At 48.3% G+C, this 15,533-nt stretch overlaps 1 protein-coding gene across 2 annotated transcripts in view; it reads right to left on the bottom strand.

Moving 5' to 3' along the window:
* The window catches only part of LOC144510035 (uncharacterized), a 78,797-nt gene that overhangs the window by 36,016 nt on the left and 27,248 nt on the right, over positions 1 to 15,533 (bottom strand). For both annotated transcript variants that reach the window (XM_078239240.1, XM_078239241.1), the window contains exons 5-7: positions 8,570 to 8,761; positions 3,400 to 3,480; positions 1,378 to 1,490 (exon numbers count right to left, since the gene is read on the bottom strand). In XM_078239240.1, the coding sequence (XP_078095366.1) occupies positions 1,378 to 1,490; positions 3,400 to 3,480; positions 8,570 to 8,761 (386 nt within the window). The remainder of the gene's footprint in view (positions 1 to 1,377; positions 1,491 to 3,399; positions 3,481 to 8,569; positions 8,762 to 15,533) is intronic.

A 15,533-nucleotide genomic window follows, 5' to 3' on the forward strand; every position in this document is an offset into this window, starting at 1 on the left:
GGCAGCATCCTGGTGAATCTTCGATGCATCCCCTCCAGCGCAATCACATCCTTCCTATAATGTTGCCAACCCGCCTAACCTGCACATCTTTGGACACTAAGGGACAATTTAGCATGGCCAACCAGCCTAACCTACACATTTTGGGAGACTAAGAGGCGGTTTGGCATGGCCAATTCACCTAATATAGCCTCATCAAAGTTCTATACAACTCCAACAGGACGTCCCTGCTTTTGTAATCTACACCCCGTTTGATAAAGGTGAGTGTCCCATATGCCTTTTTCACCACCCTATTAGCCTGCCTTTCCGCTTTCAGAGATCTGTGGACAAAGACGCCAAGATCCCTTTGTTCTTCGGAACATGGGATGGGACAATGTGTTTGAACTCTGACCTTTCCCTGCTGGACCTGGTTGGGCATTGGAAATTGGTTTAAAACACCAGGGCCAGGGAGAGCGAGGAGTTGGAACAATCCCTACACTGGAACAGTTAGGCCGGAAGCCTGACTGCTTTGGGACCTCCAACATTACATGAGTAATGCTGATGATCGACAGACTCATACGAACGTTAAAAATAGAAAGCAGACCATTCGGCCCTTTGAGCCTGCTGTGCCGTTCAATGAGACCCTGTGTTTGGAACACCACATTCCCTACCTACCTCCCTCCCCCGACTCCCATTAACCTTTGATCCCTGCTCAACAAGAATCTATCAGCCTCCACCTTACAAATATTCAGTGATATTGCGTGAGTTTCCTCCGGGTGCTCCAGTTTCCTCCCGCATTCCAAAGATGTGCAGGTTAGGTGGATTGGCCATAGCAAATTCTCCCTCAGTGTACCCGAGCAGGTGCAGTAGTGTGGCAACTCGGGGATTTTCACAGTAACTTCATTGCAATGTTAATGTAAGCCGACTTGTGACACTAAAAAATAAACTTTCACCTTCAAGCAAAAGGAAAACAACAAACCTTCGCTGAAGGAACTTTAAAGTTTAAAGTTTAAAATGTATTTTATTGGTGTCACAAGTAGGCTTACATTAACACTGCAATGAAGTTACTGTGAAAATCCCCCCAGTCGCCACACTCTGGTGCCTGTTCGGGTTACACTGAGGGAGAATTTAACACCGAACCAGCACGTCTTTCGGACTGTGGGAGGAAACCGGAGCACCCGGAGGAAACCCACGCAGACACGGGGAGAAAGTGCAGACTCCGCACAGACAGTGACCCAAGCCGGGAATCGAACCCGGGTCCCTGGTGCTGTGAGGTACGGTAAGAAGTCTCACAACACCAGGTTAAAGTCCAACAGGTTTAGTTGCTGTGAGACAGCAGTGCTAACCACTGTGTCACCGTGCTGCCCATTAAGTGAGGATTGCCCGCCTGTGCTTACATACCTCTGCTCTGAAGGATATTGGGATTGCACTGTTGGAAGCGATTGGAGAAGTGGTATAGCACTCGTTCCCGTTCCTGGGTCTCGCCAGTCAGTACAAATGCCTTCAGAAAATTCCTGCGGGCACAAAAGGTCAGGGGTCAGAAAGATGCGTATGAACCCGAGAATCAGCCTCTGTTTAAATCGAGTTTTGACCTTTTTTATATTCATTCGCGGGACACGGGCATCGCTGGCTGGGCCAGCATTTATTGCCCATCCCTAGTTGCCCGAGGGCAGTTGAGAGTCAACCACATCGCTGTGGCTCTGGAGTCACATGTAGGCCAGACCGGGTAAGGACGGCAGATGGGTTTTTCCGACAATTGACAATGATTTCATGGTCATCGGTAGATTCTTAATTTTTTTTTCTTAAATTCAAATTCCACCATCTGCCGTGGTGGGATTCGAACAAAGAACAAACAAAGAACAAAGAACAATACAGCACAGGAACAGGCCCTTCGGCCCTCCAAGCCCGCGCCGCTCCCCGGTCCAGGATTGAATCCTGAATCCAGGATCCCCGCCCAATTTTCCAGCCTATCTACATACCAATATCCTATCCACCGAGCTGTCCCTCACAGCTACGATGCTTTGTTCATTACAACCTATTAACTTACCCCCACCCCCCCATTCCAGACCATGTGATCTCCAGGGAGAGGCGAAAACCCAGAGTGAAAAACCCCAGGGCCAATATGGGGAAAAAAAATCTGGGAAATTCCTCTCCGACCCCCTGAGGCGATCGAAACGAGTCCAGGAGATCACAATGGCCCCGATCGGAAAATGCTTCCCAACCCTAGTCATTTCCACTTCCACGAACACCATATGAATTCCCTGCCCCCGAGACAGGTTCCCAACTATCCGCAGTCTCACTCTGTACTGGCACCAGCAAGATGATCATAGAATGAAGCCTTGAAACGAGAAACCAGGAACAATTAGCCCGCGCCGCTCCCTGGTCCAAACTAGACCACTCCTTTGTATCCCTCCATTCCCACTCCGTTCATATAGCTGTCTAGATAAGTCTTAAACGTTCCCAGTGTGTCCGCCTCCACCACCTTGCCCGGCAACACATTCCAGGCCCCCACGACCCTCTGTGTGAAATATGTCCTTCTAATATCTGTGTTAAACCTCCCCCCCTTCACCTTGAACCTATGACCCCTCGTGAACGTCACCACCGACCCGGGGAAAAGCTTCCCACCGTTCACCCTATCTATGCCTTTCATAATTTTATACACCTCTATTAAGTCTCCCCTCATCCTCCGTCTTTCCAAGGAGAACAACCCCAGTTTCCCCAATCTCTCCTAATAACCAAGCCCCTCCATACCAGGCAACATCCTGGTAAACCTCCTCTGTACTCTCTCCAAAGCCTCCACGTCCTTCTGGTAGTGTGGCGACCAGAACTGGACGCAGTATTCCAAATGCGGCCGAACCAACGTTCTATACATCTGCAACATCAGACCCCAACTCTTATACTCTATGCCCCGTCCTATAAAGGCAAGCATGCCATATGCCTTCTTCACCACCTTCTCCACCTGTGACGTCACCTTCAAAGATCTGTGGACTTGCACACCCAGGTCCCTCTGCGTCTCTACACCCTTTATGGTTCTTCCATTTATCGTGTAGCTCCTCCCTACATTATTCCCACCAAAATGCATCACTTCGCATTTATCAGGATTGAACTCCATCTGCCATTTCCTTGCCCAAATTTCCAGCCTATCTATATCCTTCTGTAGCCTCTGACAATGTTCCTCACTATCTGCAAGTCCTGCCAGTTTTGTGTCGTCCGCAAACTTACTGATCATCCCAGTTACTCCTTCTTCCAGATCATTTATATAAATCACAAACAGCAGAGGTCCCAATACAGAGCCCTACAGAACTCGGGTCCCCAGAACATTCGCTGAGTTTCTGGATTAATAGTCTAGCGATAATACCATGAGGCCATCGCCTCCCTAAGTGGTGCATTATTGGTGAAAGTTCGGATTCGGACTCTCCCTACCTCAGAGCTTGGTCCAATTCCATCTCGCTGAAGTCGAATAATTGTAGATATTCCTCAGCCAGCATTTGACTGAATTCATTACTGAAGTAGAAATGGAGAGAAAAATCAATCAATAAATTTATTTCTCAAAAGACTTATTCCCCAGCCCGATATGTCAATGGAGGCGAGATGTCCAGGCTTGGGCTGACAAGGGGCAAGTAACATCCGTGCCACATTAAATGTCAGGCAATGACCATCACCAATAAGAGACACTCTAACCACCGCCCCCTGACATTCAAAGGTGTAACCATCACTGAATCCACCAATGTCAACATCCATGGGGTTACCATTGACCAGAAACTCAACTGGACCCAGCCACATCATCACAGTGGCTACAAGAGCAGTTCAGAGGCTAGGAATATCAGGTAGAGGTTAGGAAATGAAATTGGCATCTGTTCATACAGTGTCAATAGCACTCTTTGCTGCCATTTTCCCAGGGGCTGCCATGAAGTCATTATGAATGCTTGGCTGAGTTTCAGAAAATGGAAGTTATCTCAGCAGGGTGTCTGAGTTTAGAGGCGAGTAACTCACCTCCTGACTCCCCCAAAGCCTGCCCACCATCGACAAGGCACAAGTCAGGAGTGTAATGGAATACTCCTCATTTGCCTGGATGGATGCATATCCAATAACACTCAAAAAGCTCAACACCATCCAGGACAAAGCAGCCCCACTTGATTGGCACCACATCACCATAGAAAGTATTCTTTCCGGATGTATCACAGCTTGGTATGGCTCCTGCTCTGACCAAGACCGCAAGAAAGTACAAAGGGTTGTGAACGAAGCCCAGTTCGTCACGCAAACCAGACCTTTATTGCCCATTCCTAGTTGCCCATGGAGGGCAGTTGAGCAGACGGCACAGTGGCACAGTGGTTAGCACTGCTGCCTCACAGCGTCAGGGACCCAGGTTCGATTCCTGGCCTTGGGTCACTGTCTGTGTGAAGTTTGCACGTTCTCCCGGTGTCTGTGTGGGTTTTCTCCGGGTGCTCCGGTTTCCTCCCACAGTCCAAAGATGCGCAGGTTAGGTGGATTGGCCATACTAAATTGCCCCTTAATGTCAGGGGAATTAGCAGGGTAAATGTGTGGGGTTATAGGGATAAGGCCTGGGTAGGATTGTGGTTGGTGCAGACTCGATGGGCCAAATGGCCTCCTTCTGCACTGTCGGATTCTAGAAAATTCTAGAGTCAACCACATTGCTGTGACTCTGGAGTCACATGTAGGCCAGACCAGGTAAAGACAGCAGATTTCCTTCCCTAAAGCGAATCAGATAGATTTTTCCGACAATCGACAATGGTTTCACAGTCGTCTGTAGATTCTTAATTCCAGATATTTTTTATTGAATTCAAATTCCACCATCTGCCGTGGCGGGATTCGAACCCGGGTCCCCAGAACATTATCCTGGGTCTTCTGGATTAGTTGTCCAGTTATAATACCATTACACCACTGTCTCCCCCAAACTTTCCAAGATGCAATTATGAAACCAACTTTGACACCTAAGAAGTAATTAGATCATACAAGTCGATATTAGGTTAGACGGGAAGGCGATGGCATACAGTGGGATCTGGGCGTGTAGGCCAATGGATCCCTGAAGTGGCAAGACAGGTGGATAAGGTGGTCAAGAAGGCATACAGCAGGCTTGCTTTCATCGGCCGGGGCATTGAGTATAAAAGTTGGCAAGTTATGTTCCAGCTGTATAAAACTTTAGTTAGGCTGAATTTGGAATATTGCGTGCAGTTCTGGTCACCACGCTACCAGAAGGACATGGAAGCTTTGGGGAGAGTGTAAAGAAGGTTCACCAGGATGTTGCCGGGTCTCGAGGGCGTCGGCTATGAGGAGAGGTTGAATAAACTGGGATTGTTTTCACTGGAAAGACGGAGGCTGAGGGGAAACCTGATAGAGGTTGACAAAATTATGAGAGGCACAGACAGGGTGGATAGTCAGAGGCTTTTCCCCAGGGTGGAAGTGTCAATTACAAGGGGGCACAGGTCCAAGGTGAGAGGGGGAGAGTTTAAGGGAGATGTGCGGGGAAGGTTTTTCGCACAGAGAGTGGTGGGTGCCTGGAACGCGCTGCCAGAGGAGGTGGTGGAAGGAGGCACATTAGCAACATTTAAGGTGTATCTTGATAGACACATGAAGTGGAGGTGAATAGAGGGATAGAAACATATTGGCACAGGTTTAGTGGGCTGAAGGGCCTGTTTCTGTGAGGTATTGTTCTTTGCTCTTTGGTATTGTCACTGGGCTAGTAATCCAGTGACCTAGGGCAATGTTCTGGCACCCCTGGGTTCGAATCCCACCATGGCAGATGGTGAAATTTGAATTTAGTTAAAACAAATTGGGAATTAAACGTCTGTTGGCCAGAATTCTCCAGCCGTTCCCACCCTGCCAGCGAGGATGGGGAATTTAGCACTCAGCCAAATCTCCATTCACTGCAGCGGGACTGGAGAATCCCATTGGTGTGAACGGGATAATCTGCCATTTTTTCTTCTCTTAGAGGATTTCGAGTTTCTGGAACTCTCCTCTGATAAGACAGAAGACGCAGGATTTCTGGCTCTTCCTGCCGGCGGAATCTTCTGGATTCAATGGCGGAACCCTTAAGAGTATTGATAGGTAGAGAGATCTGGGTGTACAGGTACACAAGTCACTGAAAGTGGCAATGCAGGTGGAGAAGGTAGTCAAGAAGGCATACGGCATGTTTGCCTTCATCGGCCGGGGCATTGAGTTTAAAAATTGGCAAGTCAAGCTTTATAGAATCTTAGTTAGGCCGCACTTGGAATATAATGTTCAATTCTGGTTGCCACACTACCAGAAGGATGTGGAGGCTTTGGAGAGGGTACAGAAAAGATTTACCAGGATGTTGCCTGGTATGGAGGGCATTAGCTATGAGGTGGGGTTGGAGAAACTTGGTTTGTTCTCACTGGAACGTTGAGGGGCGACCTGATAGAAGTCTACAAGATTATGAGAGGCATGGACAGAGTGGATAGTCAGAAGCTTTTTCCCAGGGTGGAAGAGTCAATGACTAGGGGGTATAGGTTTAAGGTGCGAGGGGCAAGGTTTAAAGGAGATGTATGAGGCAAGTTTTTTACATAGAGGGTGGTGGGTGCCTGGAACTCGTTGCTGGGGGAAGTAGTGGAAGCGGATACGGTAGTGACTTTTAAGGGCCAAATACATGAGTAGAATGGGAAATGAGGGATATGGTCTCTGGAAGGGTAGGGGGCTTTAGTTCAGTCGGGCAGCATGGTCGGTGCAGGCTTGGAGGGCCGAAGGGCCTGTAATTTTCTTTGTTCTTTGTTCAATGGCACATCCCATTGACAGCGGCAGGACCAGAAGATTCCACCGCTGACCAATGGTGGGCCATCTCCCGCCGCTGAGAAACACATCATGTGTGGGGCAGAAAATCGTGCCTTTTGGATATCTTTAAGGCAGAGGTGGATAGTTTCTTGATAGATGCGACGATACTGTGCCTTTAAAAAAGATATTTTAATCATCTTCCTCTGCAGGCTTTTCCAATCGCTCCAAGCATTTTATTGGTGCCCTGATGTCTGTAACTGGTGTCCTGTAATTGTCACTGAAGCAATATAATGGATATAATGCTCATTTTTAATCTGGACTAATGCAGTGTCCTGGGGTTTTATGATCCTTTTGGAATTGCTGAGTGGAGCATGTCAGGTGATGCCCAGGGTCAGCTTTTTCCACAGGTAAGTCCAAGGGGCGACATTTTCCAACCACACTCGTCCCAAGACCGGCCTGAGGTCGATGGATGTTTGCATGGTCCTGTCCCGCCCGCTATAATCCCCGCGACAGCTGGGATGGGAATATTTCATCCCAGGTTTTTTAGTTTCGGTTTAGTTACTGTTAGAAGTTGGTGGAGGAAGGCAGTGTCTCTCTCTCTCTCTCTCTCTTTCTCTTTCTCTCTCTCTTTCTCTCTCTCCAGAGGCGTGCTGAAAGCTCCAGGACTGGGAAGCCTCAGAGTTTGAATCCAATATTCAAAGGAGCAATTCACAGCAGGTGTTAAAAAGCTACAAAGTCCAGCGTCAAGTGAGCATACTTGGCTTTCTGTGCCAAGTCGAGAAAGGGGAGTATGTCTGTGCAATGTTGTTTGACTTGATAAACAGAAAGGTCTGACACGAGCAAGTTCTGTGAGACAAAGGGACCTTGGTGTGTTTGTCCACAGAACTCTGAAGGCAGAAGGGCAGGTTGATAGGGTGATGAAAAACACACATGGGACACTTGCCTTTATCAATCGAGGCATAGATTACAAAAGCAGGGAATTCATGTTGGAGTTGTATCGATCTTTGGTGAGGCCACAGCTGGAGCACTGTGTGCAGTTCTGGTCGCCACATTATAGGAAGGGTGTGATTGCACTGGAGGGGGTGCAGAGGAGATTCACCAGGATGCTGCCTGGGACGGAGCATTTAAGTTATGAAGAGAGGTTGGGTAGACTTGGGTTGTTTTCATTGGAGCAGAGAAGACTGAGGGGCGACCTGATCGAGGTGTACAAGATTATGAGGGACATGGACAGGGTGGATAAGAAGCAGCTGTTCCCCTTAGTTGAAGGGTCAGTCATGAGGGGACACAAGTTAAAAGTGAAGGGTAGGAGGTTTAGGGGGGATTTGAGGAAAAATGTTTTTACCCAGAGGGTGGTGATGGTCTGGAATGCGCTGCCTGGGAGGGGGGTGGAGGCGGGATGCCTCACATCCTTTAAAAAGTACCTGGATGAGCACTTGGCACATCATAACATTCAGGGCTCCGGGCCCAGTGCTGCAAAGTGGGATTAAGTGGGCAGGTCAGGGCATTTCATGCATCAGGACAGACTCAATGGGCAGAAGGGCCTCTTCTGGACTGTAGTATTCTGTGATTCTGTGATTTGGAACATCAGAGATAGCTAGGTTTATGCATGCTTCATTCTTGTAATTGGCAAAAGTTATGCTAATTCTTTGTGTAGTATTCTAACTCTGTTCTTAAATAAATGTTTTAATTGATCCTTTTAAACTGGCTAGAGATCATTTTTAATGGGACTCGATTACGTAGAGAGTAACAGATTAGATCCCTGTTTCGTGGTTGATATCTGTGACCATCTTTCTAATTTTGCAGGGAACAGAAAAAAGGTAGAATTATTGCTATCCAATAGACATACTTCTTCACCAGATAGGGTGCCACATCCGTCCTCTTAAACCCATCCAGATTGTAAAGCCTGGAAGCTAAAACCTTGACGACATCTCGACTAGGTTTGTTGCCGTTAGCCAGTAGGACTTTCAGGTCCGGCATTCCCACAGCGACTCCTGTTTCTGGAGCAGTTTCCGGTTGGGCTCCCATCTGAACGGCGTCACTGTATTAAGACAAATGGAATTTTGTTAAGAACATAGGTCTGAGGCCGCTCGTCCCATCATCAGCCATCATTCTAGCAGGGAACGGGGAGAATTCAACCACTGCTAAATTGCCCCTTACTGTCCAAAGATGTGTAGGTTAGGTGGATTGGCCATGCTAAATTGCCCCTTAGTGTCTAAAGATGTGCAGGATAGGTGAATTGGACATGCTAAATTTCCCCTTAGTGTCTAAAGATGTGCAGGTTAGATGGATTGGCCATGCTAAATTGCCCCTTAGTGTCCAAAGATGTGTAGGTTAGGGGGATTGGCCATGTTAAATTGCCCCTTAGTGTCTAAAGATGTGCAGGTTAGGTGGATTGGCCATGCTAAATTTCCCCTTGGTGTCTAAAGATGTGCAGATTAGGTGGATTGGCCATGCTAAATTGCCCCCTAGTGTCCGGCATGAGTCAGTTAGAGGAATTAGTGGGGTAAATGTGTGGGATTACGGGAATAGGGCCTGGGTGGGATTGTGGTCGATGCAGACTTGATGGGCTGAATGGCCTCTTTCTGCACTGTAGTGATTCTATGACTTACATTTTGTTTGTGCACTGCTGCATCACTCCAGCAGCTTTGACTCGTATATCTTGGACACGCAAAGTGCTTCAAGAGGAAGTGGTTGTGTTGTTGCCGAGGATGTTAATATAGAGTAACGGATCCTTGTCTATCCGCAGCACTGAGTGAACAATGTACACTTGTGCAGTGTAGACCTCTCATGGTTTCATTTCTGGGGGGGCCAATTGACGCCACAAGATGCTTTCAAGCCACATCTCCGGGCAACCTCATTGCTGGCCTATACTCTGGGGTCCAGCATACAGTGGAGATGCCGGCATTGGACTGGGGTAAACGCAGTAAGAGTTTTAACAACACCAGGTTAAAGTTGGACTTTAACCTGGTGTTGTTAAAACTCTTACTGTGTTCAGCATACAGGCCAGCAAGGCGAATGGAAGTAAGGGAAGAGCAAGGGAAGAACGGTGGCACAGTGGTTAGCACTGCTGCCTCACAGCGCCAGGGACCTGGGTTCAATTCCCGGCTTGGGTCACTGTCTGTGCGGAGTTTGCACGTTCTCCTCGTGTCTGCGTGGGTTTCCTCCGGGTGCTCCGGTTCCCTCCCACACTCCAAAGATGTGCAGGTTAGCTGGATTGGCCATGCTACGTTGCCCCTTAGTGTCCCAGGATCAGCAAGTTAGGTGGAATGGCCATGCTAAATTGCCCCTTAGTGTCCAAAGATGTGTAGGTTCGGTAGATTGGCCATGCTAAATTGCCCCTTAGTGACCAAAGATGTGTCAGTTGGGTGGATTGGCCATGCTAAATTGCCCCTTAGTGTCCAAAGATGGATAGGTTAGGGGCGATTCACCATGCTAAATTGTCCCTTAGTGTCCCACAATGGATTAGCCATGGTAAATGTGTGGGGTTATAGGGATAGGGCAGGAGGGGTAGGCCTGGGTAAGATACTCTGTTGGAGCGTTGGAGTAGTCACGACAGGACGAATGACTGCCTGCTGCACTGTGGGGATTCTACAATCTCAATCTACCGTCTTAACCCTGTCTTCCCTTCACTCTCAAGTCGTTGACTAGCCAAGGTTCAAGTAGACCTCACCATCATCTTCTCCTGGGCAATTGGGGAGCTGCTTTGTGGCCCTCTTGATGGCGCTCACATCTATTGAAAGGATTTGTATCACTAACCGAAGACGGCATGTAATGTTCCTAAAATGTGACTTGTAATTAAGTCTCGGCAAGCATTTTAGGGCGATCGAAAAATGCTAGAAAGACAGCGCGGTTGCATCACATCTATAGACAGGAGAGATGGCTTAATGTCCTGGGTACAGATTTGTGTCAGAGTGCTGTTGGGTTCTCAGATGGGGACATGCCACCCACATCATCAGTTTGTGCCCTCTTTAAACAGTGTTGCCTTGTTCTAAATGTCTAACTTTCTATTTGTGCCTCGACATCAGGGAGAAGACAAAAATAAAACATCGGAATGTAGGAATTAGGAGCAGAAGTAGGCAAATTCATCCCTTCGAGCCTGCTCCGTCATTCATAAGATATAGGAGCAGAATTAGGCCATTCAGCCCATTGTGCCCACTCCGCCATTCGATCATGGCTAATATGCTCCTCATCCCCATTTTCCTGCCTTCTCCCCATAACCCCACAACCCATTACCAATTAAAAAATCTGTCTAACTCCTCCTTAAATGTACTCACTGTCCCAGCATCCACCGCACTTTGGGGAAGCGAATTCCACAGATTCACAACCCTTTGGGAGAAGTAGTTTCTCCTCAACTCTGTTTTAAATTTGCTGCCCCTTTATCCTAAGAATCATAGATTCATAGGGTAAGGACGCAGGTGCAGCAGGCGGTAAAGAAGGCAAACGGCACGTTGACCTTCATTGCGAGAGGTTTCGAGTACAGGATCAGGGATGTGTTGTTGCAATTATACAGGGCCTTGGTGAGGCCACACCTAGAATATTGTGTGCAGTTTTGGTCTCCTTTTCTGAGGAAGGATGTTCTTGCTCTCGAGGGAGCGCAGCGAAGGTTTACCAGGCTGATTCCGGGGATGGCGGGACTGATGTGTGAGGAGAGATTGACTAGGTTAGGGTTGTTTTCACTGAAGTTCAGAGAAATGAGGGGGGATCTCATAGAGACTTATAAAATTCTAACAGGACTAGACAGGGTAGATGCAGGGAGGATGTTCCCGATGGTGGGGGGAATCCAGAACCAGGGGTCACAGTCTGAGGATTCGGGGTAGACCATTTAGGACGGAGATGAGGAGACATTTCTTCACCCAAAGAGTGGTGAGCCTGTGGAATTCATTACCACAGGAAGTAGTTGATGCCAAAACATTGAATGTATTCAAGAGGCAGCTGGATATAGCACTTGGGGCGAATGGGATCAAAGGTTATGGGGAGAAAGCAGGATTAGGCTATTGAGTTGGACGATCAGCCATGATCGTGATGAATGGTGGAGCAGGCTCGAAGGGCCGAATGGCCGCCTCCTGCTCCTATCTTCTATGTTTCTATAGAATCCGACAGTGCTGAAGGAGGCCATTCAGCCCATCGAGTCTGCACCGACCTCAATCCCACCCAGGTCCTATCCCCATAACCCCATGCATTTACCCTTGCAAGTCTCCCTAACACTATGGGGCAATTTAGCATGGCCAATCCCCCTAACCTACACACCTTTGGAGTGTGGGATGAAACCGGAGTTCCCGGAGGGAACCCACGCAGACACGGGGAGAACGTGCAAACTAGCATTGGAAAGAGATAGGATCAGGCAGGCTAGGAAAGTGTTTCTCTGGAGTAAAGGGAAATACAGTGTCATCAGGGAGGAAATTAGACGGGTAAATTGGAAGGAGGCATTCTTGGGGAAAAGTACCGAAGGAAAGTGGAGGATTTTCAAGGAATGTTTGTCTGGAGCTCTGCATGACAACGTTCCGATGAGACAGGGGGGTGTTGGTAGGGTACGGGAACCGTGGTGCACGAAGGTTGTGATGAACCTGGTGAATAAGAAAAGAGAGGCGTACAGAAGGTTCAGAGAGCTAGGAGGTGTTAAGGATTTAGAGGAGTATACGGGATGTAGGAAGGAGCTTAAGAAGGAAATTAGGAGAGCGAGAAGGGGTCATGAGAAGGCCTTGGCGGGTAAGATTAAGGAGAATCCCAAGGCTTTCTACAAATATGTCAAGAGTAAAAGGATGAGATGTGAAGGCATAGGACCCTTAAAAGGTGAAGGGGGAAAAGTTTGTGCGGAACCGTTAGAAATGGCGGAGCTGCTTAATGAATACTTTACCTCGGTATTCACGGTGGAAAGGGATCCGGGTGGTTGTACTGCTGGTTTGCGGTGGACAGAAAGGATCGAGCATGTGGACATAAAGAAAGAGGATGTGTTGGAACTATTGAATGGCATCAAGGTTGGTAAGTCGCCGGGACCGGATGGGATGTACCCCAGGTTACTGTGGGAGGCGAGGGAGGAGATTGCGGAGCCTTTGGCGATGATCTTTGCATCGTCGATGGAGACGGGAGAGGTTCCGGAGGATTGGAGGATTGCAGATGTGGTCCCTATATTCAAGAAAGGGAACAGGGACAGCCCGGGAAATTACCGACCGGTGAGTCTAACCTCAGTGGTTGGTAAGTTGATGGAGAGGATCCTGAGAGACAGGATTTATGATCATCTAGAGAAGTTTAGTATGATCAAAAGTAGTCAGCACGGCTTTGTCAAGGGCAGGTCGTGCCTTACGAGCCTGGTTGAGTTCTTTGAAAATGTGACCAAACACATTGACGAAGGAAGAGCGGTGGATGTGGTCTATATAGACTTCAGCAAGGCGTTCGATAAGGTCCCCCATGCAAGACTTCTTGAGAAAGTGAGAGGGCATGGGATCCAAGGGGCTGTTGCCTTGTGGATCCAGAACTGGCTTGCCTGCAGAAGGCAGAGAGTGGCTGTGGAGGGGTCTTTCTCTGCATGGAGGTCAGTGACCAGTGGAGTGCCCCAGGGATCTGTTCTGGGACCCTTGCTGTTTGTCATTTTCATAAATGACCTGGATGAGGAAGTGGAGGGATGGGTTGGTAAGTTTGCTGACGACACCAAGGTAGGTGGTGTTGTGGATAGTTTGGAGGGATGTCAGAAGTTGCAGCGAGACATAGATAGAATGCAAGACTGGGCGGAGAAGTGGCAGATGGACTTCAACCCGGATAAGTGTGTGGTGATCCATTTTGGCAGATCCAATGGGATGAAGCAGCAGTATAATATGAAGGGTACCATTCTTAGCAGTGTAGAGGATCAGAAGGACCTTGGGGTCCGGGTCCATAGGACTCTTAAATCGGCCTCGCAGGTGGAGGATGCGGTCAAGAAGGCGTACGGCGTACTAGCCTTCATTAATCGAGGGATTGAGTTTAGGAGTCGGGAGATAATGCTGCAGCTTTATAGGACCCTGGTTAGACCCCACTTGGAGTACTGCGCGCAGTTCTGGTCACCTCATTACAGGAAAGATGTTGAAGCCATTGAAAGGGTGCAGAGGAGATTTACAAGGATGTTGCCTGGATTGGGGGGCATGCCTTATGAGGATAGGTTGAGGGAGCTTGGTCTCTTCTCCCTGGAGAGACGAAGGATGAGAGGTGACCTGATAGAGGTTTACAAGATGTTGAGAGGTCTGGATAGGGTAGACTCTCAGAGGCTATTTCCAAGGGCTGAAATGGTTGCTACGAGAGGACACAGGTTTAAGGTGCTGGGGGGTAGGTACAGAGGAGATGTCAGGGGTAAGTTTTTCACTCAGAGGGTGGTGGGTGAGTGGAATCGGCTGACGTCGGTGGTGGTGGAGGCAAACTCGTTGGGGTCTTTTAAGAGACTTCTGGATGAGTACATGGGATTTAATGGGATTGAGGGCTATAGATAGGCCTAGAGGTGGGGATGTGATCGGCGCAACTTGTGGGCCGAAGGGCCTGTTTGTGCTGTGGCTTTCTATGTTCTATGTTCTATGTTCACACAGTCAAGAATCGAACTCAGGTACCTGGCGCTGTGAGGCAGCACTGCTAACCACTTTGCCACCGTGCTGCCCATAAAGACATGACCTCTCGTCCTAGAATGCCCCACAAGAGGAAGCATCCACTCCACGTCTACTTTATCCACACCTTTTATCATCTTGTATACCTCAATTTGATTTCCCCTCATTCTTCTAAATTCCAGAGACTATGGGCCTAAACTGTTCAATCTCTCTTCATACGACAAACCCCCTCATCTCTGGAATCAATCTAGTGAACCTCCTCTGAACTGCCTCCAATGCCACGACATCTTTCCTCAAATAAGGGGACCAAAACTGTGCACAATACTCCAGGTGCAGCCTCACCAATGCCTTGTACAGTTGCAACAATACTTCCTTACCTTTATATTCTACTCCTTTAGCTATAAATGCCAATATTCACTCAGATCATGGCTGGTCTCTCCCTGGTCTCAAATCCCCTCCCCACCTGTCCCCCATCTCCCTTTATCCCATTTTTATCAGAAATATATCTATCTCCTTCTTGTAACCATTCAATGATTCAGACTCCCCCGCGCGATGGGGCAGTGAGTTCCACAAATTCACCACCCTCTGCGAGAAGTAGTTCCTCCTCATCTCAGTTTTAAATCTACCGCCTCTCAACCTATACCTGTGACCTCTTGTTCAAGGGGCAATTTAGCATGGCCAATCCACCTAACCTACACATCTTTGGACACTAAGGGGCAATTTAGCATGGCCAATCCATCTAACCCGCACATCTTTGGATACTAAGGGGCAATTTAGCATGGCCAATCCATCTAACCCGTACATCTTTGGGCACTAAGGGGCAATTTACCATGGCCAATCCACCTAACCTACACATCTTTGGACTCTAAGGGACAATTTAGCATAGCCAATCCACCTAACCTACACATCTTTGGAAACTAAGGGACAATTTAGCATGGCCAATCCCCCTAACCTGCACATCTTTGGACACTAAGGGACAATTTAGCATGGCCAATCCCCCTAACCTGCACATCTTTGGACACTAAGGGACAATTTAGCATGGCCAATCCACCTAACCTGGGATAATATCTGGAATTAAGAATCTACTGATGACCATGAAACCTTTGCCGATTGTTGGAAAAACCCATCTGGCTGACTAGTGTCCTTTAGGGAAGGAAATCTGTGGACAGCATGGTGGCACAGTGGTTAGCACTGCTGCCTCAGAGCGCCAGGAACCTGGGTTCGATTCCCGGCTTGGGTCACTGTCTG

Source organism: Mustelus asterias, chromosome 22 (genome assembly GCF_964213995.1).
Source record: "Mustelus asterias chromosome 22, sMusAst1.hap1.1, whole genome shotgun sequence".
NCBI classification, from domain to species: Eukaryota; Metazoa; Chordata; class Chondrichthyes; order Carcharhiniformes; family Triakidae; genus Mustelus; species Mustelus asterias.